The sequence below is a fragment of the Muscardinus avellanarius genome (genome assembly GCF_963383645.1).
Source record: "Muscardinus avellanarius genome assembly, chromosome: 11".
Classification (NCBI taxonomy): domain Eukaryota; kingdom Metazoa; phylum Chordata; class Mammalia; order Rodentia; family Gliridae; genus Muscardinus; species Muscardinus avellanarius.
The window spans coordinates 66,711,848-66,738,959 of record NC_137797.1 but is presented as its reverse complement, the minus strand read 5'-3'; the positions used below and the strand labels follow the sequence as shown (position 1 = coordinate 66,738,959).

The following is a 27,112-nucleotide window of genomic DNA, read 5'->3' as shown; positions in this document are numbered from 1 at the left end:
TCACCCGCTTTCTCAGGTGGGTGCTAGTTAGAAACGACAACATAGAATTGCTGTCATTTTTAATTTTCAGTTTTATTTTGTGGAATAAAACAAATCCTTGTTGTGTTCCATGGCCAGTGAGTTCAGTTCCTCCAAGGCCTTTCCACATATGAGCCAACTAATGCCATCCTCCTACTCTAGAGCCCAAACCTACAGCACCAGCCAAAACCAGAAATTTATACCCACTTGTAGCATTTATTACGCAAAATGATTAACAATCAGCTCATCTCATACCAATATAAAAATCCTGAGGGCAAGGAGAGCCTCCTTCTGAACTTTTGTGACTCCAGGCCAAAAAGTGTCTGTTGAATGAAACCCATGTTGATGTAATGTGGCTGGAATTTAGATAGCTCAATGCAAAACTGCCTGGAAGGGCCACCCAATTCAGAGCAGGTGCTTCTGTGTGTAAGGCCTGCAACACCTCTATCTTTGAAAACATGATTTATTAAGAGAGTGAAGCAGACATGAGATTGTAACACACAGGTTCCAGACCTTTCCCCTCTCTGCCTTGGCACAGGAATGCCTCATGTGTCTAAAACAAAGCATAGACCTCAAGACCTAGGTTTCCTCTGAAAACCTACACCAAAGAAATAGGGTCATGAACCCAAAAGGTAATTTCTCTTTAACCTGATTTTGTGAGATTCATTTCATTATCTAACAGGGAGGTCTCATGTCATCACAAAGTAGTGTTTTAGACCCTCAAATTTGAACCCTAATGCCAGAGGCAACCACTCTTCAGCCCAAACACAGATCCCTCTGTCTACCTTAGGTAAGCTGGGTTAACCCATATACCCAGCAAAATTTCAATATTTCAACTTTTCTCAGTGCCTTGTGATTTCCTTAGCCTGAACATAAGGAAAATAGACTGCAGGGTAGCTATAGGACAGCAATAAAAAGAATAAAGGATAGTAACTGCCTGAGGTATGGAACAGGACCAGCCTTTCATCAACCACAAAGAATAGTATGCAGATGTGGTTGGGACAGCCCAGGACCAGTGTCAGGAGCACTGTAGGTCCAAATGCTGTCCAGAGCTGTTTGAAGGAGGGGGTGGAAAAAAAGAAAAAAATACAAACACAACTCACTCCAGGTTTACAATGGGTGCTTCTGCCAGGCTGACCTTCCCCAATCAAGGATCAGGAGACCTGCTACACTGTCCTGGGTACCCTACTCTGATGAATGGAAGAAATTCGGCATTAAAAAGATATTTGAAAGTGAAGTAAACACAGAAAAAATATACTCTGGGCACCCGGGACCTAGGCATTTAAGTGCTTTGCAACTGAGTGCAGTGGCACACACCTGTAATCCCAGCTACTCAGGAGCCTGAGGCAGGAAGACTGCAAGTACAAGTTCCAGGCCAGCCTGGGCAACTTGGTGAGACCCTGTCTCAACATAAAAAATAAAAAGGACTAGGAACATAGTTCAGTGGTGGAGCTCTTACCTAGCATGTGCGAGGCCCTGGGTTTAATCCCCAGTACTGCAAGAAGCAAGAGGGCTTCGCCGATGGCTAACTCTTCAGAGGGGAGAAAGCTCCATGAAGCAGTTTTGTGTCAGAGGCTGCAATTCTCCAAGAGAGAGGACAGCTACTCGGCACTGACAGATGCTGGAGGCACAGGCAGGCATCTGCTTTCCTTTGTGCGAAGGGCTGAAATTAGTATTGGCGCCTCTGGTTCCCCATACTCCTATAGAACCAGCTGCGGGTAGCAAGGAGAGAAAAAAAGCTTTGTGGCAGTACTCAGAAGAAAACCATTCCATAAACTAAGGACAAAAAGAGAGTCAAGAGTATTAAAGGCGGGTGTGTGTGAGTATTTACTGACACTAAGATTATTTTGGTGAAAGAAAAAAACCCCAGATTTTGATGGATGCCTTAAACATTACCCATAACCTCAGCAAACAGTGTGCCCCAGGTTTCTCAGCACTAATCTTAGGGCAAATACCGTCATGCAGTTCACATGAAGCTCACGACCGAGAGGCATGCACGAGCTACCTGGATAATGTCGTTTGCTGCAACAGCAAATTGAGACCCTGATCGCTTCCTCAGGAACTCGGGCTACTTCTGTCCTATTCTTCTCTACCCTAATCGATATCCTAGGGTACTTGCATGACAAGTCTGATTTCTGACCATCCTTTCTTTCTTTTTCTTGCCCATTAGATTAAGTATAAACACCCTCAATTATTCAGCACTTGATTCAGCCTCTTAATTCCTTCAGAGAGCCAAGGAATATGAAGATAAAACTCTCCCCCACGTGAGGTATGGGTTATGAGCTCTCACCCAATTGCATTACCATTCAGAAAGATTTTCCTGGCTGACTTAAACCAAAAGCTCCATTGTTCCAGTCTGTCATGCAGCAACAGCTGTCTTCTCAACTGTGCAGTATAATTTCCGACATAATTTATACAAGCACACAGAATTCAATCAGCAGCTGAGCAGGGAAGCAATGTTAACAAATGCTATGAATGAGGAGATGATTTGCATATTACTTGGCTCATCTGTGGACTGGAGCAATCCATCCATTCCTCTCATTACTATGAATAATCTAGAAATGGTTGACTGCTCCTGGCCAGACAGCTATGTTTTAAAAATCAAAAGTAACAACAAAATGGCCGCGCTGGCTGGTGAACTCTAGAATTAAGGCTACTTCAAGCATTTATTCTTATTTCTTCAGCTTTGGGGCTGGGGCAAGGATGCTCAAAACCCTGCTATTTTCTTACTTTTAGTCCTGATTCTCTAGCCCTCTTCAACTACAAGATGAAAAGGATAGAGACGTAGGGCGTATCTTAGGAGACAAAAGCAGGACATGATTAGAGAAATCTCTCAGTACAACGGCAAAGCAAGAGAAAACCAAAAGGGAACCATTGTGCTGAACAGGAAGAGAAGTCTGTGTCGACATGCTAATGCCAGGGCCCGTCACTCTCTGAGGTGGTAAGCTTTCCACGGAAATGCATTCTAACAAATAAGACATAAGAAAGGAGTCTGAGGGTAAAAAGGGGAAGAGCATTAAAACTTTGGGGACCGATGGCAGATCCACAAGTCAAAAAGGCAGAAAAAAACTTACGACTATATCTGCTATGAATACTTAAAATTGATATTGTGGCCAATGGCTCCCCTCCAAGAATTCCCCACTGAAAATAATGTCATGGAAGGGAAACTTGGGTCCACTGAGGAGTGAGAGTCGGGTTTGAAGCCTCTTTGGTAAACAGAAATGCTTTGGGAGGCCACAAAAGTTGGCAGGGTTGGAGGGTGCCTAGCACCTTGGCACAAGCAAGCACCAGACAATCATACCCACATAAATAGTCTAAATATGAGGGATGGAAGGAAGAATACGTGCAGGCCATGTGATAAAGACAACTATATCCTGCCCCTACCCCATCACCCTCCTATTCTACAGCCTAGAATCTCCAAGTTATTTGCCATTTTATGACAAAGTGACACAACCTTAGAGACGCAGAGTCGGGGATTGCTAAGAACAAGGCCAAAAGTCCTGGGGCTAAAAGGAGGGCCTTGACAAATTTCAATGCAAGATTTTAAAGTCCTCAAAAGGACGGATTTATTCTGGGAGAATGGGCAAAGGTGAACAACAGAAGGTAGCCCAGAAGACCACACCAGGAACCCTGTATCCTCCTGGGTAGAGCTAACCACGGCTGGGAAAGCCCCAACAGGTGGGCAGTTGCTACTGGCTTTTTAAAAGATGGGCAACAGCCTTTCCATTCATCTCACCACGTCAAAACCAAGGCCAGCCGTCATCAACATGTTCTAAGAAACAAAGCAAGAAACCAAAAGTCATCATTGTAATAAAATCCCCCAATCTAAAAAGCGACCAACCCTGAAAAGATCAAGACTTTAAGATGATTAAAAAGTTAAAACTCATCTTGAGGTCATAGGGGAGCTGAAGGAAGAGATCAGGGCAAAGGAAAAACTCGTGGGAATGACACACAGTATGTGGATGGCTGGTCTTCACAGAGACACTTAGCATGAGTCAGACCATCAGTTATGTTACAAGAGAACCAATACCAACATTTCTCCCGCGGAGCACAGTGATAAGCACATTTTTTATGGATGTGTTCGGGATAGAAGAGGGTGGGCAGAAGGGAGAGGAGGCAGGGAAGTGAATGTATTATGTACAAAGAGAACCGATAGAGACCACCCCCTCCTTTAGCTCTTTGCGGTTTCTTTCTCTTTGTTTTCCGCATCCTCAGGATACGCATGCCACGTCAGTCTCTCTTCATAAAATGCTATCACAATTTGTGGACATTTCACATTAGCTTCTTTTGCAAGAACCAGGTCTGCTTCATCTGTGTCTTTCCTGGAGAGAAAAAAACATGACGCTTCAAAGGAGGAATGAGAATGAGAGACTCTGTCCAAATGTAGATTTTTGTCATTAGACAGATTTAGCTGACTTGATTTCATGGTGAAAAGAAGCCTGTGAGGGCTGAGGGTGTAGCTCAGTGGTAGAGCAAGTACTTAGGAGTAAAAGGCCCTGAATTTGATCCCCAGCACCAAAAGGAGCAAACAAACAACCCTAACAGTTGTTTGTTTGTTTATTTATTTTTGCAGCACTGGGGATTGGATTGAACCCAGGGGCATTCTAACTCCAAGACACACCCCAACTCTATTTTTTTTTCTTTTTTTGGCACTAGGGATTTAACACAGGTACATTCTATCTCGGGGCTACACTTCCAGGCCTATTTTATTTTTTATTTGGAAACAAGGTCTCGCTAAGTTGCTGAGGTGGAGGCTGGCTTCAAACCTGCGATCCTCCTGTCTCAGCCACCCAAGTACTGGGATTACAAGCACTGCCGCCAGGGCTGGTTTTCTTATTCTTTATTTTGAAACAGAGTCTCAACTAAGTTGTTGCCTCGCTAAGTAGCTGAGGCTGCCTGCAAACCTGCAATCCTCCTGTCTCAGCCTCCCAAATGCTAGGATTACAAGCCTGTACCATCACACCTGACTTGAATAAATATAATTTAACTACTATTATTAGAAAGATGAGAGCTGGGCGTGAAGGCGCATGCTTGTAATCCCAGCATTCGGGAGGCCGAGACAGGAGAATTATGGTTCAAGGACAGCCTCAGCTACTTAGTGAAGCCCTTTGCAACTTAGTGAGATTCTGTTTCAAATTAAAGAATATAAAATAGGGCAAGGGTAGCTCAGAGATTAAATGCCCCTGGGTTCCATCCTCAGACCTGCAAAAAAAAAAAAAAAAAAAAGAAAGAAAATTTAGCTGCAAATTTCAATTATGCAAGCCCTACTGCCAAATACTATCTATCTATATCTATCTATCTATCTATCTATCTATATATATATATATATATGGCAGAAGGAAAAAGAAAAAAAAAAGACAATGGGTGTGGCGGTACACACCTGTAATCCTAGTACTTGGGAGGCTGAGGCATGAGGATCTCAGGTTTGAGGACAGCCTCAGCAGCACAGTGAGACTCTCAGCAATCTAGCAAGACCCTGTTTCAAAACAAAAAATAAGCCGGGCATGGTGGTGCATGCTTATAATTCCAGCATTTGAGAGGCTGAGACAGGAGGATTGCAGGTTCGCAGCCAGCCTCAACTACCTAGTGAGGCCCTCTGCAATTTAGTGAGGCTCTGTTTAAAAAAAAAAAAAGGGGGGGGGCTAGGTGGGAGTGTATCTTGAAAGTAGATTGGCCCTGAGTTCAGTACCTAGTACCACAAAAAAATAAGAAAATGAAACAGCCATGGGTGTAACTCAGAAGAAGAATGTCCCTGGGTTTAATCCCCAGTACCACAAACAAAATAAAATACATTTCTTCTGAGATGTGAACAAAGAAAAACATACTTTCTTTTCTTTCTTTCTTTTTCTTTGCGGTACTGGGAATGGAACCCAAGGGCATTGTACCTCCAAGCTATATACCCAGCCCTATTTTTTAGTCTTTTTATTTTTTGAAACAGGGTCTAAGTTACAAAAGGCCTCGCTAAGTAACCGAGGCTGTCCACAAACTGCAATCCTCCTGTCTCAGCCTCCCAAGCGCGGGGATTACAAGCGTGCGCCACCAGCCCAGCTCATACTTTTTTAGAAAAGTATTTTAGCGTCGGGCGTGGTGGCGCACGCTTGTAATCCCCGCGCTTGGGAGGCGGAGACAGGAGGATCGCGCAGGTTCGAAGCCAGCCGCGCGCGCTGGCTTAGGAGACCCTGTTTCTAAATATATAAAATAGGTCTGGGAGTGTAGCCCGGAGGTAGAAGGGCTTCCAGGAACCCCAGTACCACACACACACACAAAAAAAAGTATTTTAATTCATAGAGTTAAATATTATGGAAGAAAGGGAATGGAAAACACAGAGCTCAGAGCAGGTACTTAAATTCTGGACCATTGTGGAAAAAGTTAGATAATACTTAAGTATAAAGCCGGGCGTGGTGGTGCACGCTTGTTAATCCCCACGCTTGGGAGGCTGAGACAGGAGGATCACACGGGTTCGAAGCCAGCCTCAGCTACTTAGTGAGGCTCTCAGCAACTTAGTGAGACCCTGTTTCCAAATAAAATATAAAAAAGGTCTGGGAGTATAGCCCGGAGGTAGAAAGACTCTGGGTTCCACCCCCAGTACCACAAAAAAAACAAAAAACAAAAAACAAAACAAAACAAAAAAAACCATAAGTATAAGTAATACAAGTAGCTGAGTAGGAAAACGAGGTCAATATAGCGCCTTAGTTTTTTTTTTTTTTTTAATGGAACTAGAGATTGAACCCAGGGGCATTCTACCTCCAAGCTATACCCACAGCCCTATCTTTTATTCTTTATTTTGAAACAGAGCCTCACTAAGTGGCAGTGGGCCTCACTAATAGCTGAGGCTGGCCATGTACCTGTGATCCTATTATCTCATCCTCCCAGGTCCTGGGATTACAATCATGAGCCTGCCCTACAGCCACCAAGCCCGGCCTATAGCTCCTTACTTCTAATACAGTATAATGATTCTTCAAATATAGGTTTCTAAGCCAGGTATGATGGCATATGCCTGTGATTCCAGTACTTGGGAGGCTGAGATAGGAGGATCACAGGTTCCAGGACTGCCTCAGCAGCAAGCAGTGAGACTCTCACCAAGCCCTGTTTCCAAATAAGAAATAAGCCGGGCGTGGTGGCGCACGCTTATAATCCCAGCATTCGGGAGGCTGAGACAGGAGGATCGCGGTTCGCGGACAGCCCTAGCTACTTAGTGAGGCCCTTTGCAACTCAGTGAGACCCTGTTTCAAAAAATAAAGCATAAAAAATGGGGCTGGGGGTGTAGTTTAAAGGTAGAATGCCCCTTGGGTTCCATCCCCAGTACTGAGAAGAAAAAAAAAAGAAAATAAAAGAAAGAAAGAAAGAAAGAAAGAAAGAAAGAAAGAAAGAAAGAAAGAAAGAAAGAAAGAAAGAAAGAAATTGGGCTGGGTGTACTCAAAGGTAGAATGCCTCTGAGTTTAATGCCTAGTACCAAAGGGGGGAAAAAAGGTTTCTGGATAATTTAGCAGCAGCATCTGATCAAATAAAGCCTTTGATTGTATAATTTTTAGGGTAATTAGCTTTCTCAGTGGCACTAGAGCACAAACCCTCTACATACCACACTTAGAAAAGACAGGTAATGAGGGCCACACCACAAATCACCTTGTCTTTTAAGAAACTAAACTGAGAGGAAGTATTCCACATTCTTCTCAGGGCCACTCTCTACGAGATGAAGCAACCTACACTCCAGCCAACATCAGTCTTCACGCTGTTTGTTAGGACTCTTCCTCTTTTCGCCGTCAGTCAATGGTCTTGGTCCTCCAGGATGGGAGAAAGCCTCATTCAACTCCTATCCCGACGCCACAGGCTCATGGTCTCACAGTAAATGATTCATTACTGTGTCAACACATGGTTAGGCCATGTTTTATGTTTCCATTTCAAATTTACCTTTTCCTGGGATGTGGGTTACTAGAATCTGGCTTAATACCAAAATTTAAGAATATCATAAAGCCGAGCATGGTGGCGCATGATTGTAATCCCAGTATCTGGGAGGTTGAGACAAGAGGATCGCAGTTCACAGACAGCCTCAGCTACTTAGTGAGGCCTTCTAAAACTCAGTGAGACCCTGTTTCAAAAATAAAAGAATAAAAAAGGGATGGGGGTATAGCCTGGAGGTACTAGGTTCCATCCCCAGTACTACAAGAAAAAAAAAAAAAAAAGAATACCATAAATCCATTCTGAAGTGTAATTCCCATTACATGCTAGACAGTTGGCATCAGTTAATGCTGACACTGAAAATTCTTGTTTGGGAATTCTCAGTCTTGACACCTGTCTTTTGCAGTACTGGGGATGGAACCCAGGGACAATCTACCTCCGAGCAATACTCCCAGCCCTATTTAATTTTTTTAATTTCTTTTGAAACAGGGTCTCACTGGGTTGCAAAGGGCCTCTAAAAGTATCTGAGGCTGGCTTTGAACCTGCATAACCCTCCTGCCTCAGCCTCCCAAATGCTGGGATTACAAGCGTGCACCACCACTCCCATCTCTGACACCTATCTTAAATACAAGTTCAAGTCATTGCAAAGAAATATAATAGTAAAGTGAGGCCCAACATCTCTCACCATTTCATCAGGAACATTAAATCGCCACAGGAATCCGTCGCCCCAATGATCTTCTCTGGCTCCAGTCCTCTCTCAAAGCCCCGAGCGATATCATTGCTCTGCTATAAGTGGAAGATGAAGAGAGGTTACAGCTTAAAAAAAAAAAAATCTGTTGCTCAGCTCAACAAAGCATAGCCTATGTTAGTATCACTTAATGCCATTTCTATACCCAATTCAGAAAAAAGATTGAGAACTTAAATATATTATCAGGTCAGCTAGTGACAATAACCATGCTAAAATGTGTGTGTGTGTGTGTGTGTGTGTGTGTGTGTATGTGTGTGTGTGTGTGTGTGTGTATGGATGCTGGGGATTGAATTCTATGTCTGATCTATACCTCCAGCCCTATTTTTTATTTTTATTTTGAAACAGGGTCTCACTATGTTGATGAGTCTCACTCCTTGCTGAGGCTCTCCTAGAACCTGTGATCCTCCTGCCTCAGCCTTCCAAGTACGGGGATTATAGGCTTATGCTATTACACCCGGCTCCAAGAGATATATATATATATCCAAATAATATATATATATAAAAATAAATATATCCAGCTCCAATATATATATATATATATATATATATATATATATTTTTTTTTTTTTTTTTGCAGTGGAACCCAGGGTAGAACCCAGTGGGGGGGGCATTCTACCTCTGAGCGATACCCCCCAGCCCTATTTTTTATTCTTTATTTTGAAACTGGGTCTCACTGAGTTGTAAAAGACCACAGTAAGTAGCTGAGGCCGTCCGCGAACCTGGATCCTTCAGTCTCAGCCTCTCGAATGCTGGGATGACAAACGTGCACCACCACACCTGGCTCCAAGAGATATTTTTAAAAGAAGATGCAGTTGTCCTTCCTGGTATTCCCTGTAAAATATTAGGTATGACCCCTAAAAGTCTTTAACAGACTATGAGATATCTGGAATCATCACTTAGGAATTCCTCTAATCCCACTCACTCCAAACCTCCTTAATATGGTAAACTGACAGCCCAGCATGGTGGCTTGGGAGCCGGAGACATGAGGATAGCACAGGTTCGAAGCCAGCCTCAGCTGGCTCAAGAGACCCTGTTTCCAAATAAAATATAAAATAGGTTTGGGAGTGTAACCCGGAGGTAGAAGGCCCCTGGGTTTCATCCCCAGTACCACACACACACAAAAAAAGGTAAACTGACTACCCCTATGCAGTGGCTTTTGTGTGTGTGTGTGGAGCTGGGGATGGAACCCAGGGGTATTTGACCTCCAAGCTACACCCCCTGCCCTTTTTTTTTTTTTTAATTCTTTATTTTGAAACAGGGTCTCACTAAGTTGCAGAGGGCCTCATTAAGTAGCTGAGGCTGTCCGCGAACCGCGATTTCCTCGATCCTCCGGTCTAGGCCTCCCAAAAGCTGGGATTACAAGCATGTGCCACCACGCCCGGCTTGCTGTGGCTTTTGAGATGATTCAAAAAAAAGTCCATGTTTACTATAACTAAACATTTTTGCACTTAAAAAACTTCAAATATAGCTGGGCGTGGTGGCGCACGCTTATAATTCCAACACTTGGAAGGCTGACACAAGGAGGATCGATCGCACAGGTTTGAAGCCAGCCTCAGCAACTTAGTGAGACGTTTCCAAATAAATATAAAATAGGTCCGGGACTATAGCCTGGAGGTAAAAAAAAAAGTCCCTGGGTTCTACCTCCAGTACCACCAAAAAAAAAAAAACCACACACACACTTCAAATATAGCCAGGCGTGGTGGCACATGCTTTTAACAAATCCCAGCATTTGGGAGGCTGAGACAGGAGGATCATGTAGGTTCGAAACCAGCCTCAGCTACATAGTGAGACCCTTTGCAACTCAGTGAGACCCTGTCTCAAAATAAAGAATAAAAAACAGGGCTGGGGGGGGGTGTGTCACTGCAAACAAACCAACCAACCCACAAGAACTTCAAATATACCACCTCTCTCTTTATCTTTAGTTTTTAGACTTTTAATTTGCTGTAACACTGACCAATGACTTCAATACGTCTTCTCACAGTCATCTAGATTATGAAAGCACAGATGTAAGAATTCTAGGAAGCCAGTACCATAAAGCAGCACATTTTGATAATCACAGACACCAGTGCCCTTGGTCCTGGGTTGGAAGAGACCCTGGTGTGCCTACCCTCCCTGCGTGGATGATCTGTCAGCATGACAAGGCAGAATGGACTGTGATTACAAAGCAATTAACCAATAATTCATGAGGAGAGCGTTGAAATTTGGTCTAAATGTAATCGTAAAAATCTGAACAAGATTTTACGATTTTAGGAACGGCTCTAGGTGTAGCAGCACTGGTGAAAGCAAAGAATTTTACATAAATCAGATAATCTTGTAAAACTTCTTTATGAAGATAACGCAGGTTTACTTAGTAGCTGCACACAAAAAATTTAGAAAGACTATCCAAATGAACAAAATCTCTGGTATCTAATTTCATAGTAAGCTCTCTTTGATCTGATATTCACTTTACATTCCTGAGAGATAAGAAAGCATGCAGATTCCAAGTGATCCCCAAAGATACCAGAGTCACAGTAAGAAGGAAATTCCATGCATGGAACAAGGGAAGATACTGACTTTTAAAAACATAGCCTCTTTTGGGGGCGCTTAAGGGGAAGAGGTTCCCAGATGTGCACACAGCTGCTCACAGCTGGAATGCTGGCGCATGGACCGAGCAGTAAATCATAGCTGGCGGCTGAAAACAGTTTGCCACATAGGGAGGGAAGAGAGGGGGATGGAAGAAAAATGTTCAAGCTGCTGAAAAGGAGCCGAGGCGAAGAAAATGCTAAAATCATCATGCAGGCAGTAATCTTAAATCAGGCATAATACCGACTAACAAATTTCTTCTGCAGTGGTCTAAAGAAAGAAACACAATCCCCCCTGTGCCTTTAAAACATACAATCACCCATCTTCCCAGCTGCCTACCTGACAGCCGCCTGTACTGCTGAGAATGCTATCAAGGGCCCCAGATGAGCATTTCAATGAAGGGCCGTGTGGGGGGTTGTTTTCAAGGTCAGAAGCTTCAGAACCTCGCCTAGGCACAAACTCTGCACTGGTTGGCCAGTGGCACTGCACCCAATTATTTAGACTGCTCCTTTTTATTTACTTTTATTTTTTATTTTATTTATGTGTGTGTGTGGTGCTAGGGATGGAGCCCAGAGGCATTTTACCTCTGAGCTATACCGCCAGTCCAATTTTTTTTTTTTATTCTTTATTTTGAAACAGGGTCCCACTGAGTTGCAGAGGGCCTAAATACCAGAGGCTGGCTGCAAACCTGCAATCCTCCTGTCTCAGCCTCCTGAATGCTGGGATTACAAGCGTTCACCACCACACCCAGCTAGGAGGCTCCTTTTTTTTTGGACTGGGGATGGAATGCAGGGGCATTCTATCTCCGAGTTACACCCCCAGCCCTATTTTTTCCTTTATTTGGAAACAGGGTCTTGCTAAGTTGCAGAGAGCCTCACTAAGTAGCTGAGGCTGGTCACGAACCTGCGATCCTCCTGTCTCAGCCTCCCAAGTACTGGGATTAGAGCATGTACCACCACATCCGGCAGGACTGCTCCTTTTTAAAAGGACAGGAACCCTAGGGCTGAAGACATGTACACTGACTGTCACAAATGCCTTGTTGGAAGCTTTATACCATATTGTTTTTGCTTTTAAAGTTAACTAGAAAATGAATCAAATAAAAGTAGAATACAAAAGACTTAAAAGAAAGTCCAAGCCGGGCGTGGTGGCACATGCTTGTATTCCCAGCACTTGGGAGGCTGAGACAGGAGGATTGCACAGGTTCAAAGCTGAGTGAGGCTCTCAGCAATTTAGTGAGACCCTGTTTCCAAATAACGTATAAAATAGATCTGGGAGTATAGCCCAGAAGTGGTAGCAAAGCTCCTAGGTTTCTGCCCCAGTACTACACACCAAAAAAAAAAAAAAAAAAAAAAAAGGAAAGGAAAGAAGAGAAGAGAAGAGAAAAAGAAAAGAAAGAAAGAAAATCCACAGTGGGCAAGGTGGTGCACACTTGTAATCCCAGTCCTTGGGAGACTAAGACAGGAGGATTGCAGGTTCAAGGACACCCTCAGCAATTTAGTGAGACTGTCAGCAACTTAGTGAGACCTTGAAAAATAATGAAATAAGAAATAAAGTTGAATAAGAAATAAAGAAGCCGGGCGTGGTGGCGCACGCTTGTAATCCCTGCGCTTGGGAGGCTGAGACAGGAGGATTGCAGCCAGCCTCAGCTACTTAGTGAGGCTCTCAGCAACTTAGTGAGACCCTGTTTCCAAAAAAAAAAAAAAAAAAAAAAAAAGATCTGGGAGTATAGCCCAGAGGTAGAAAGCCTCTGGGTTTCACCCCTAGTACCACCAAAAAAAAAAAAAAAAAAAAAAAAGAAAAAAAGAAAAAAAGAAAAAGAAAGAAAGAAGAAATAATATTGGGCTGAGGGGTGAGGGGTGTAGCTCGAAGGTAGAATGCCTCTGGGTTCAATCCCCAATATCACACACACAAAAATAAACAAACAGGTAAATAAAACCCAGTCTTAGCTCCTCTGAGAAGGAAAAGCATTCTCAAACCCTTATCAGTATAGTATATCATAATGATATACAGACCTCACCAGAATAGTGCAGTTTTTAAAATAAGGTTGTAAAAAAGAGAATCAGAGAAACAAATAAGGAAACAGACGGTAATTGAGGGTCCGCTCCCACTTGCAGCCCTCCGTCTTTCATGCTCATTTTAATTTAAGCTGATCTCCCATTTCTTCCTCTGGAGGAGCCTTTGTAAAAACCCTGATGTCTAGATCTACCCTATGCAAACTCCCATTTAGCTTGTCTCGGGTGCATCATGGGCGCTGGGAATTCTTTAAAGCACCCCCACCCCACCCCCCAGTGATTCTACCGCACAGCCAGGTTCAGAGCTAGTGCTCTAGAAGGACGGGTATTCCAGCAGAATGAAGACAAACAGGGATGCCTGTGGCAGTGATGCAGAAGATTCAGAACTAGACTTATGCTTTTATTTTATTAAACTCTAAGTGTATGATATATCCTTCACCACAGAGGCCTTCATCACCTTGAAAGAAATGAAAGGAGTAAAAGCTGGGGGTGGGGTGTGTGTGTGCGCAGGCGGACGAAGATGTAAAGGAAAGAAAGAGGCGATAATAGTGCTTGAGCTATTACTCCAGGGCTAAAGATCAGAAGGATTAAAGCAACCGAACCAAATCAAAATTTTATAAATACATATTCCAAATCAAATGATAAAGAGATTCAAAAGGAAGATGAAAACTAATTTGTTCTTTGGAGTATGTAAATATAATAAGGTCAAGAGACAATGTAAATAAATGCCAATGAATTGTATCCTTTAAAATGGTTAACTGTGCTGGGTGTGGTAGCCCACGCTTGTAATCTCAGCATTTGGAAGACTGACTAAGGAGGACTGTGGTTTGCGGACAGCCTCAGCTACTTAGTGAGGCCTTTTGCAACTTAGTGAGACCCTGTTTCAAAAATAAAGAATAAAAAAATAGGGCTGGGAGTAAAGCTCAGAGGTAGAATTCCTCTGGAACAGAGGTAGAATTCCTCTGGGTTCCATGCCCAGTAATGAAAAAAAAAAAAAAGTTTAATTGCATATTATGTGAATTTCACCTCAATTAAAGAATATAAAAGGGTTGAAAATAAATGCTAGCATTGGAACAAAAGAAAACAAGTGGTAAAAATTTCAAAGCTCGTTTCCATCCTCAAAAAATCATCAAAGATGTTCCTTCTCTAAAATAACTAAACCTTCTGTTTGTGGAGAAGGCAGAGTGGTTTAATGTTTTATAGACTTAATTTTGACCACAAATTACATTTCACACTGTGCCAGGAGGGGGCGCTGTAGTTAATCAACAAACTTCCCTGAAAGCTCTTTTGTTCAGCAATTTACCTTATAGGTAAGAAATATAGCTAAACAGAAATAGCTAAGATAAGGCCCCCAATTTGTTTGGGTGGGGTGGCAAAAGAATACTTCATGGATGTGATGGTTTAGATTCAAAGTGTTCCCCAAAGGCTCTTGTGTTGAAGGTTGGATCTCCAATGCAGCCAGCAGAGGTGGCTTGGGGAGCAGCAGAGGCTGGGGGGAGGTGGGTCAAGCCTGATGGAAGGAGGTGAGTGCGAGAGGGAGAGGCCAGCCACTGGGCCTCTCTGATCCCCTCCCTCCCTCCGCCCACCTGCTGGGAAGTGAACAGCTTCTCCCACCACTCCCTGGGGCCCGGCGCTGCTCTGCTCCTCCGCAGGCCCAAAGCAAGGGAGCTGACCAAGCATGGACTGCAACCTCTGTGAGTCAGAATCAACCCCCTCTTCTAAGCTGTTTTCCAGGTTATCTGTCCCAGTGAAGAAAAGCTACCTCACGGGGAAAGGAAAAGGAAACTTACCTCTCTCTTTTTTTTTGATTTGATATCATCAGCACTGTTTGAGAAATTGGATTTCCTCTTGTTGCTCTCTGACTTCTCCCTGGGCTTGTTATTTTCACCCTCCTTCATCTTCTTATACTTTTTCATAAACTCAGAAATTAGCTCAGGGCAATCCAAGTTCTTCTCTGGTTCCCAGGTATTGTGCTCCCTGGGAAAAAGAACGGAGAAAAAAGAAAAAGGGTAAGAGGAGAGGAAGGAAAACAAGGCCTTATTTTATTTACTTATTTTTATGTGTGTGGTACAAGGAACTGAACCCTGGGGCAGTCTACCTTTGAGCCATACCCCTAGTCCTTCTTATTTTTGTTATTACTGCTATTATTATTTTTGTTTTGAAAACGGACTTCGCTAAGTTGCTGAGGACCTCACTGTTACTGAGGCTGATCCTCTTGTCTCAGCCTCCCAAGTACTTGGATTACAGATGTGCATCTCCATGCCTGGCCCCAGTATCTTATTTTATTTATTTATTTTGTGGTACTGGGGGTGGAACCCAGGGGCTTTCTACCTCTGGGCTATACTCTCAGACCTATTTTATATTTTATTTGGAAACAGGGTCTCATTAAGTTGCTGAGAGCCTCACTAAGTAGCTGAGGCTGGCTTTGAACCTGTGCAATCCTCCTGTCTCAGCCTCCCAAGCACAGGGATTACAAACGTGCTTCACCATGCCTGGCATCAGTGCCCTATTTTAAAGAAGACATGATGGAGACTAGAGTCCCATCCTGACATGCGCTTGTCCTGATGCTAGAGTTCTCGGGAAGACTTTGCTGGTCTAGATTCACTAGTGCCTTGATGCTCAGATCAGAAACATGTCCTGGCCGGGTGTGGTGGCGCACACTTGTAATCCCAGCATTCGGGAGGCTGAGACCAGAGGATCGCAGTTCGCAGACAGCCTCAGCTACTTAGTGAGGCCCTCTGCAACTCAGTGAGATCTGGTTTCAAAAGAAAAAGAAAAAAATAGGGCAGGGGGTGTAGGTTGGAGGTCGATTGCCCCTGGGTTCCATCCCCAGACCCGCAAAAAAAGAAAAAGAAAAAGAAAAAGAAACATGCCCTGCCCTGGGCCCCTAAAATTTGGATGGGCCTGTCTCATTCCTTATGCCAATCAGGGAGTTGATATCTGCCATAGTATTTTTATTTTCTTCTGCAGTAATGGGGATTTGAACCCAGGGGCATTCTATCACTGAGCTACATCCCAGAGCTATTCTTCATTTTGAAACAGGGTCTCACTAAGTTGCTTGGAGGTAGAATGCCCCTGGGCTCAATCCCCAATACCACACAAAAGGGAAAAAAAAAAACCAAAACAAAACCAGATTTGACCAGGCATGGTCAAACTGGGATTGTAATCAATCCCAGTACTTGAGAGGCTGATACAGGAGGACTGCAGGTTTGATGCCAGCCTCAGCAACTTAGTGAGACCCTGTTTCCTCTTTTTCTTATAATGGAACCAGGGATTGAAAGCAAGTCCCCCTCTTTATTCTTTACTTTGAGTTACATCCCCAGTCCCCCTCTTTATTCTTTACTTTGAAACAGGGTCTCACTAAATTGCAGAGGGCCTCACTAAAGTAGATGAGGCTGGCCATAGCCACTTGGTAAAAAAATGCTAAGCACTGCCGGGTGTGGTGGCGCACGCTTGTAATGTAATCCCCGCACTTGAGAGGCTGAGACAGGAGGATCGCACAGGTTCGAAGCCAGCCTCAGCTACTGAGAGAGGCTCTCAGCAACTTAGTGAGACCCTGTTTCCAAATAAAATATAAAATAGGTCTGGGAGCATAGCCCGGAGGTAGAAAGCCTCTGGGTTCCACCCCCAGTACCACAAAAAAAAAAAAAAAAAAAAAAAAGCTAAGCACTTTAGGACTGTCTATGGTTATTTAGAATAAGATAATCTGAAGCAGGGCATGGTGGCGGACGCTTGTAGTCCAGTATTTGGGAGGCTGATATAGAATTGTGGCCAGCCTCAAATATTCAGTGGGGCCCTCCACAACTTAGGGAGACCTTGTTTCAAAATAAAGTATTAAAAATAGGGCTGGAGCCGAGCATGGTGGCACACACTTGAAATCCCAGCATTCTGGAGGTGGAGACCAAAGGATCGCGGTTCTCAGACAGCCTCAGCCGCTTAGTGAGGCCCTTCTCAACTCAGTGAGAGCCTGTTTTGAAAATAAATAGTATAAAAAAATAGGGCTAGTGGTGTTGTTCGGAGGTAGAATGCCCCTGGGTTCCATCCTCAGTACTGGGGGTGGGGGGAGGCAGGACTGAAGGTGTAGCTTAGAGGTAGAATACCCGTGGGTTCCACCCCCAAGACTACAAAAATAAACAAAAAAATAAAAAGATACACCTATAACCTGGAAATACATCATAAAAGCCGCTTCTAACTGGGTGTGGTGGTATATATATATGTTAATACTAGTACTTGGGAGGCTGAGACAGGAGGATCACAGGTTTGGGACCATTCTCAGTAACAGAGAAACTCTCGTCAACCTAGCAAGACTCCGTTTCAAAACAAAAACTAAAAAGGGTTTGGGGGGAATAGCTCAGAGGTAGAATGCCCTCCGAGGTTGACTCCTTAGATTCAATCCCTCATACCATTAAAAAACAAAACAAAACATAGCTTTAGGTTTAAATAGTTTCAATACATGCATATTAATCTAACTCAAATAGGAAGCAAAATAATGGGAAAACCACAATCTCTTCACTCTAGACCTAAATAGCTTTCTACAAAACAGCTTAAGGATTCAACAAAGTTCACTACTACTACTACTACTACTACTACTACTACTATTACTACTACTATTATATCCTCCTCCTCCTCCTCTTTCTTCTTTTTTGGGATGGAACCCAGGGGCATTCTACCTCTGAGCTATAACCCCAGCCCTATTTCTTATTCTTTATTTTGAAACAGGGTCTCACTGAGTTGCAAAGGGCCTCAGTAAGTAGCTGAGTCTGTCGGGGAACCTCAATCCTCCTGTCTCTGCCTCCAAAATGCTGGGATTACAAGTGTGTGCCACCAAGCCCGTCTCTGAAATTTACTTCTAAATTATTTCAGCTAATTTTGGAAAAGCCTTTTACATCTCTTCTCTCAACAGGAAAAAAAACACAAAACAAAAATACAGAAAACCACACAATAAGTGTCCCCCAAACCCACATACTATATACTTTACTACTGCAGAGAAAATCAAGACAACAAAATCAAGAGACATGCCTACACTAACATAAAAAGTAGTGGCTTGCCGGGCGTGGTGGCGCACGCTTGTAATCCCCGCGCTTGGGAGGCAGAGACAGAATGATCGCGCAGGTTCGAAGCCAGCCGCGCGCGCTGGCTTAGGAGACCCTGTTTCCAAATAAAAATATAAAAGTAGGTCTGGGAGTATAACCCGGAGATAGAAGGGCTTCCAGGAACCCCAGTACCACCAAAAAAAAAAAAAAAAAAAAAGTAGTGGCTTGGGGGTGAGAGAGTCTGGTGATAGCAAAAGCCAATCTTATCATGGGGTTATACATTTTCCTACCATTTTGGTATTACTTTTTCTACTTCAACCAATTTTCACCCAAAAGACAGCACAGAATTATTTATTTATTTAGGAACTGGGGATTGAACCCAAGGACATTTTGTCTCTGAGATATACCCCAGTCCATTTTATTTTTCATTTTTAATAGGGTCTTATTAGATTGCTGAGGCTAGCCTCGAATCTACAATTCTCTTGAGTACTGGGATTACAGATGTGTGCTATTCTGCCTATCTATTATGGTTTAGTTTAAAATGGGTCTGGATTTTAGAACCCAAGAAGTCAGGCGTGGTGGTGCACACCTGTAATCCCAGTATTTAGGAGCTGAGACAGGAAGATCACAAGCTTGAAGCCAATCTCAGCAACTTAGTGTGACCCTGTTTCAACATAAAAAAATAAGCCACATGTGGTGGTGCATGCATGTAACCCCAATACTTGGGAAACTAAGACAGGAAGAGTGCTTTTTTTTTTTTTTTTTGTGGTACTGGGGGTGGAAGCTTTCTACCTCTGGCTATACTCCCAGCCCTATTTTTATACTTTATTTGGAAACAGGGTCTCACTAAGTTGCTGAGAGCCTCACTAAGTAGCTGAGGCTGGCTTCGAACCTGCGCGATCTTCCTGTCTCAGCCTCCCAAGTGTGGGAATTACAAGTGTGCGCCACTGCGCCCGGCTAGAGGATTGCAGATTTGAGGACAGCCTTAACAGGCAATAAGACTCAACAACCTACTGAAACCATTTCAAAATAAAAATAAAAAATAGCTTGGAGGTAGAATGCCCCTGAATTCAATCCCCAGTATCACAAGAAAAGTAAATAAATAAAACTAAATTAAATTAAAAACAAGAAAGAAAAGAAACCGGGCTGGGTGTATAGCTCAGTTGAACATCCCTGGGCTCAATCCCCAGCAGCACCACCACCACTAAAAAACAAACAAACAAACAAAAACACCACAAAGTAGCAATCTGATACTGATCTTTGTTCCACAATCTACAAGTTACATTTACATGATCTCTGGGAAACAGCTTCACTAATTTCCTCATCTGGAAACTGAAAGCACTTTTAAAAGCTCTTATAGAATTAAAGAGAACACAAGAAATAGAATCTGACTACTGCCTAGCACAGAGTAGTCCCCCTTACCCATGGTTTCATTCTCTGTGACTTCAATCACCGGTGGTAGACTGCAACCCCAAAGTATTGCTGGGAAATCCCAGAAATAAACAATACATTTTAAGTTGCATGCTATTTTGAACAGTGTGATGAAACACTGCACCACCTCTCCCTGTTCTGTCTAGAGTGTGAATCACCCTGTCTGTAGTATCCACATACTATCTGCCCATTAGTCACTTGGTTGTTGTCTCCGTAACCAGACTGAGCTCCAGCACTGCAGTGTTTATGTTCAACAATCTCACAGTAGCCTAACACTTTGCCACCCACCTCGCTCACACAGGCACTCTATTAGCTCTGAGGGCTGAGCAGCATGTAATATCTTAAGAGAGACCACATTCATGTACCTCTTATTATAGTGTATTGCTATAACTGTCCTATTTTATCATTAAACTCTTCCATGCCTAATTTGTAAATTTTAAATTTTATCTTAGGTATACATACATGTATAGAAAAAACCAAGTTGGGCGTGGTGGCACACGCGTGTAATCCCCATGCTTGGGAGGCTGAGACAGGAGGATCGCACAGGTTCGAAGCCAGCCTCAACTACTGAGTGAGGCTCTCAGAAACTTAGTGAGGCCTGTTTCCAAATAAAATATAAAGTAGGTCTGGGAGTACAGGCTGAGGTAGAAAGCCTCTGGGTTCCACCCCCAGTACCACAAAAAAAAAAAAAAAAAAAAAAAAAAGCATATGATATATATACAAGGTTCAGTACTATCCATAATTTTAAGTATGTACTGAGGGTATTCACTGGTACTCAGGTAGGTAATTTGTTGTTAAAAAAAAAAAAAAGCTGGGTCCTGGGGGCAAAATTTATTCGTCTTTTATGAAATTACAGGAATTTATGACAAAGTAAGGACAAATGTATAACCTGTCTACCCCAAACTTTATTTTTTCTTTTTAAAATTTAAATATATTTATTTATTTTACTGGTGCATTGTAATCATACTTTTTTTTTGGGGGGAGGGGGTGGTAATCGGGGTGGAACTCAGAGGCTTTCTACCTCCGGGCTATACTCCCAGACCTATTTTTATATTTTATTTGGAAACAGGGTCTCACTAAGTTGTTGAGAGCCTCACTCAGTAGCTGAGGCTGGCTTTGAGCCTGTGTGATTCTCCTGTCTGAGCCTCATAAGAGTACCATGCCCCCTATTTTTCCTTTTTATCTGTGGTAAAGTACCGGTTGCTCAAAGACATCGTCTTTTAGCAACTTTCAAGTATTTCTAAGTGTTGATCTAATGGGCCTGAAGAATACCCTCAAAATCTTTAGGCATTTCCGGGTGTGGTGGTGCACGCTTGTAATCCCCGCACTTAGGAGGTGGAGACAGGAGGATTGCTCAGGTTCGAAGCCAGCCTCCCTAGCTTAAGAGACCCTGTTTCCAAATAAAATACAAAATAGGTCTGGGAGTGTAGCCCGGAGAAGGGTTTCATCCCCACTACCAGGTTAAAAAAAAAAAAAAAAAAAAAAAAACCAGGAGCATTCTACTTCCAGGTTACACCCCCAGCCCTATTTTATTTTTTATTTTAAAACAGGGTCTCACTAAGGTGCAGAGGGCCTTGCTAAATTGCTGGGGCTGGTCAAGAACCCGCAATCCTCTTCTCTAAGCCTCCCAAATCCTGGGATTACAGGCATGTGCTATCACACCCTACTTATTTATTTATTTGTTGATACAGGGTCATTCTACCTCTGAGCCACACCCCCAGTCTATGTTATTATTATTATTTTTTTTTTTTTGGTGTTACAAGGGATGAAACCCTTCTACCTCCGGGCTGCACTCCCAGACCTATTTTATATTTTATTTGGAAATGGGGTCTCTTAAGCCAGCAAGCGTGTGCCACCACACCTGGCTTATTTACTGTTTTTGAAACAGGATCTCGCTAAGTTGTCAAGACTGGCTTTGAACCGGCTATCCTCCTGTTTCAGCCTCCCAAGTACTGGGATCAAAGGCATGTGCCACCATGCCCAGCTTAGGTTTTATTTTAATTCCTATCTACTCCCCCCACCCATCTGAGGTACTAGGGATGGCATTCTACCTCCGAGCTACACCCCAGCCCAATTTTTTTTTTTTTTTTTTGGTGGGGTATAGGGAAGGAACCCAAGGGCATTTGACCTCTGAGCTAGAGCCCCCCACCTATTTTTGTTTGTTTGTTTTTTGGTGGTACTGGGGTTCCTGGAAGCCCTTCTACCTCCGGGCTACACTCCCAGAGCTATTTTTTTTTTTTTTTAATTTGGAAACAGGGTGTCTTAAGCCTGCAAGGGTGGCTCCAAACCAGGGCAATCCTCCTGTCTCTGCCTCCCAAGCACGGGGATTACAAGCGTGCGCCACCACGCACGGCTTCCCCCCCTCCCCATTTTTATTCTATACTTCGAAACAGGGTCTCACTAAGTTATAGAGGGCCTCACTAAGGAACTGAGGCTGTCTGTGAACCATGATCCTCTGGTCTCAGCCTCCTGAATGCTGGGATTACACACGTGTACCACCACGCCCGGCTTCAATTTTTGTTTTTTGTTTTTTTGCGGGTCTTGGGATGGAACCCAGGGGCATTTGACCTCCAAGCTACACCCCCTGCCCTATTTTTTATTCTTTATTTTGAAACAGAGTCTCACTGACTTCCAAAGGGCCTCACTAAGTAGCCAAGACTGTCCGTGAATCACGTTCTCTGGTTTCAGCCTCCCAAATGCTGGGATTACAAGCATACACCACCATGCTTGGCTCTTGGCTTCAATATTTATTCTTCATTTTGAAACAGTCTTGATAAGTTGCGGAGGGCCTAAGTAGCTGAGGCTGGCCACGAACCTGCGATACTCCTGTCTCAGCCTCCCATGTACAAGGATTACAAGGTTGCATCACCACACCCAGCAAAACATTGAATCTTTTAGTATATTTAGGTCCTACACTTTGTACTTTTGTTGTTGTTGTTGGTAGTGGTGGTGGTACTGGGGGGTTCCTGGAAACCCTTCTACCTCTGGGCTACCCTCCCAGACCTATTTTTTATACTTTTATTTGGAAACAGGGTCTCTTAAGCCAGCAAGGCTGGCTTGGATTGTGAGATCCTCTTGTCTCCGCCTCCCAAGCGCAGGGATTACAAGCGTGCGCCACCACGCCCGGTTTGTTGGGTTTATTTGCACAGCTAGGGAGTAAACCTAAGACCTACCTTATGCTAAGCAAGTACTCTCCCACAGAGCTCCAGTCCCACTTCAAGTCCAACATTTTAAAACTATGATATCCAGCACAGTAAACTACTAGCCTCATGTGGTTACTAAGCACTTGAAATATGGTTAACCTGAACTGAAATGTGCTATAAAATGCACAATAAACCCCAGATTTTGAAGACTTTCTACAAAAATAAAGTATGGCTATAATACATTTTATGCTGATCAATGGTGAAACAATATTTTTGGTATATTAGTGTAAATAAAACATAACTAGTTTTACTTTTCTTTAATGTTGCCACTAGAAAAATTTAAATTTAGCAGTGTGCTGTGGTGCATGTTTGTAATTCCAGAATTTGAGAAGCTGAGGCAGAAGGATTGCAGGTTCGAGGCCAGCCTCAGCAACTTACTGAGACTCTTCCAAACTTAGTGAAACCCTATTTCCAAATATAATATAAAATAGGGCTTACGGGTGTAGCTCAGAGTTAGAATGCCCCTGAGCTCAATCTCCAATACTGGGGGGGAAAAAAAGTTATCCGGGATCACCCAGCTTATATCCTAAGTGTGCAGCAAGAACCTGGGCCCAGACAACCTGTCTCCCAAGGCTGAGCTTCTAACCAATTCATTACATTACCATGTGCGTGCGTGTGTGTGTGTGCGCGTGTCTGTTTACTGGGAATAAAACCCTGGGGGTATTCTACCTCTAAGCTATACTTCTAGCCCTATTTTTTATAATTTTCTTTTTCCTTTTTTTTTTTGCAGTACTGGGGATGGAACCCAGGGGTGTTCTACCTCTGAGGTACACTCCTGGTCCTATTTTTTATCCTTTTATTTACATTTTTTTTATTTTTATTTTTGTGGTACTGGAAATGAAACCCAGGGGCATTCTACCTCCGAGTGATACTCCCAGCCCTATATTTTATTCCTCATTTTGAAACAGGGTCTCACTGAGTTGCAAGAACCTCACTAAGGAGCTCAGGCTGGCTGCAAACTGCGATCCTCCTATATCAGCCTCCCAAATGCTGGGATTACAAGTGTGCATCACCATGCCAGGCATCCTTTTTACTTTTTGAAACAGAGTCTTACTGAGTTGCAGAAGGCCTCACTAAGTAGCTGATGCTGGCTGAAAACCTATGATCCTCCTGTTTCTACCTCCCAAGTCCTGAGGTTACAAGCATGTGCCACCACGCGTGGCTCTATATTGCCTTTCAAAAGCAGTGTCATTAGAAAATCAGCTCCAAAAGAAGAAATATTTGTTTAGTTTGCTGCTGTGCTTTCTGATTCTCAGGAAAGGCTTGCAGGTGGGGGAGAAAAATAAAGATGGTGGTGGCTCATGGGCACATAAACCAAAGGTATCTACTTCTATAGAATTCTGAAGCTTAATAAAAAGCACTTACTCAGAAAACCCTTTCCACTTCAGTAGATACTCCACTTGCCCCTTAACCACGCGCCTGTCTAACACCTTCTCCACGACATATTCCTCCTCGTCCTCTGAAGAAGAACTGTCAGCTGTCCTCTTGGTTTTCTTTCCCATGTCTCACACGGCTCCACCTGAAGGACTAAGGCCAGCGGATTCCTGCAAAGGGGAAGGATGAAACAGTTACAACCCTTATAAGGATTAAAAGATTTCTCTCTTCTTCACTGGATGAGAGGGGCTATCACAAAGTTGTCAGAAACCTTTTCTCCTGAGTTTATAATCATTCTACAGTTTTAAGAATTTAATTTAAACTGGGCATGGTGGTCCACACTTGTAATCTAAGTACTTGGGAGGATCACAGGTTCACAGCCAGTCTCAGCTACTTAGTGAAGCCTTCTGCAACTTAGTGGAGACCCTGTTTCAAAATAAAGGATAAAAAATAGCAGCTGGGTACCCAGCATTTGAGAGGCTGAGACAAGAGGATGCAGTTCCGAACAGCCTCAGCTACTTAGTGAGGCCCTCTGCAACTCAGGGAGACCCTGTTTCAAAATAAAGAACAAAAATAAGGCAGGGAGAGCCGGGCGTGGTGGCACTCACTTGTAATCCCCACGCTTGGGAGAATCACACAGGTTCGAAGCCAGCCTCAGCTACTTAGTGAGGCTCTCAGCAACTTAGTGAGACCCTGTTTCCAAATAAAATATAAAATAGGTCTGGGAGTATAGCCTGGAGGTAGAAAGCCTCTGGGTTCCAGCCCCAGTACCACCAAAAAAAAAAAAAAAAAAAAAAAAAAGGATCAGCCCAGCATAGTGGTGCATGTCTATAATCCTAGTACTTCAGAGGCTGAGGCAGGAGAATCACACGTTTCAAGAACAGCCTCCGAAAGTAACAAGACCCTTAGCAACCTAGTGAGACCCTGTCTACACACTACACACACACACACACACACACACACACACACACACACACACACACACGAAGTGTGTGGGGGTGTCAATCCTCATTTACCCAATGACAACATTTTTTTTTGTGTGTGTGGCACTGGGGATGGAACCAGGGGCATTCTATCTTCAAGCTATACCCCCAGCCCTATTTTGTTTTTTGGGTTTTTTTTAAACAGGGTCTCACTGAGTTGCAAAGAGCCTCACTAAGTAGGTAGCTGAGGCTGTTTGTGAACTGTGATCCTCTTGTCTCAGCCTTCCAAATGCTGGGATTACAAGAGTACACCACCATGCCTGGCTATCCAACTAACAACTTTCTCTTTAACTAATAAGATCAAAATTAGTAGATGGCAAAATTTTCTAACTCCCCCAATTTCATAAAGCAGGTCGTGTGGTATGTTATTACCGGCTACTTCTGTAACGATTTACCAGCCAGGCACTTAAAGAGAAATGTGATCCAATGCCTTCAGTTAAATGAACCAAGACAGAAGAAAAACCTTTCCCTCCAAGGTGAATAAGGGTCTTTATTAAAACGAAAAAAAGCCACCACCAATATGTAACTTTTCTCTACTCTGAGCATCCTGAGCAGTCTCAGCACAAAGGAGGCCTGCTTAGGCATCTTTCACCACATTTTCAGTGGCTCGGTACATTTCCCTTAAACAAATTGCGCTTGTCCCTTCAGAGCATCCATCAGCTCTCGAGAGCAGGGCTGACATCTCAGACACACTGAGCCTCCTTTCAGCAAGCTCTTTTGGGGATGGGAGGGAAGCAAAGAGGAGAAAAAAAATTTTAGTCCTAAAATTCAAAATTAGTCACTGGATTGTTCCCTAATTCCCAGGGCTCAACTAACCCCAGTAGTTAAGGAGGCACCTCTCCCCTTAACTGGTTGACTCTGGGCCAAAGGAAGAGGAGGAGGAAAAAGAAGTCTGCCCCAGACTCAGCATCCATATGAAGCCTTCTCAAAACAGAGGGGCCATTCACAGGCCACGTCGAGCTGGAGCATGGCAGCACAAATGGAAACTGAGTTCAGCGCAGAAGTATGCATGTCAGGGGGTGCTCAACAGAGAGTCTAGTTTTTAAAATATCCTCACTGTTGTTACCATAATCATTTTTAAGAATTCTTCCCTAACCATGCTAAATGGTGCCTACAGTCTGGATTACAGAGTAGCAGGAATTGTTTTCTTAGCTGAACTCCATCTTTATATTGCTATAATCTGTAAAGATGTTTTTCAGCACTCTCTAAAATATTTCCATCTTGACCAGAAAACCATTCCTAGGAATAAAAAGGGCCACTAATCTTAGAATTATGTTCCAGTAATCATAAAAAGTTGCATTCATCAACTCACCTCAAATTAGTCAATTTTAAGAATATATTGTTGGGAACCATATCTTCAGAAATTACTAGTAAATAGGTATACCCACCTAATAAAATGCCTGTACCCATTAATGCCCTATAATAAAACTAAGTTTTTATTTAAATACTTTATTTGGACGAAGGGGTATGGGAGAATGTGGGGGGGGGTGTTAAAATAATCTTTCCATGAATTTAAGAGCCTCCCAAACTGCAAGAAAATATATCTGATTTGGTTTACTTGAAATAAAAACAGCCTCGGACCTCACCAGAGACAGGAAATGTCATATTCCATGGAGAGCTCCCCACCCCCACCCCCACTCACCTCGGAATTTCCGGGAGCTGAGCAGCTTAGGTCTGAGCGCTGGGGTTAAAGCCAGCCCCATGTTAGAAGCATGCAGTTAGCATTGTGGCCATGGCCTCCCTGCCTCAGCAGGGAAAACAAGGATTTACATATGTGTTCTTCAGTTTGAGGGAGGGAAGAGGAAATTTTCCCTTTATACCTTCATGCAGAAGAGAAGCCCCCAGAGTAGAA

The 27,112-nt window shown here is 43.3% G+C and overlaps 1 protein-coding gene across 1 annotated transcript; it reads right to left on the bottom strand.

Moving 5' to 3' along the window:
* Positions 1 to 4,189: 4,189 nt before the first annotated feature.
* CBX5 (chromobox 5) lies at positions 4,190 to 26,963 on the bottom strand (the record flags this gene model as incomplete). The annotated part of the gene is made up of 5 exons (XM_080705818.1): positions 26,903 to 26,963; positions 24,269 to 24,447; positions 15,027 to 15,213; positions 8,600 to 8,700; positions 4,190 to 4,340 (listed from the first exon to the last, which is right to left on the bottom strand). Exons 2-5 carry the CDS (start codon positions 24,403 to 24,405, stop codon positions 4,190 to 4,192), a joined length of 576 nt encoding a protein of 191 aa, XP_080561944.1. The 5' UTR covers positions 24,406 to 24,447; positions 26,903 to 26,963.
* Between the last annotated feature and the right edge of the window lie 149 nt (positions 26,964 to 27,112).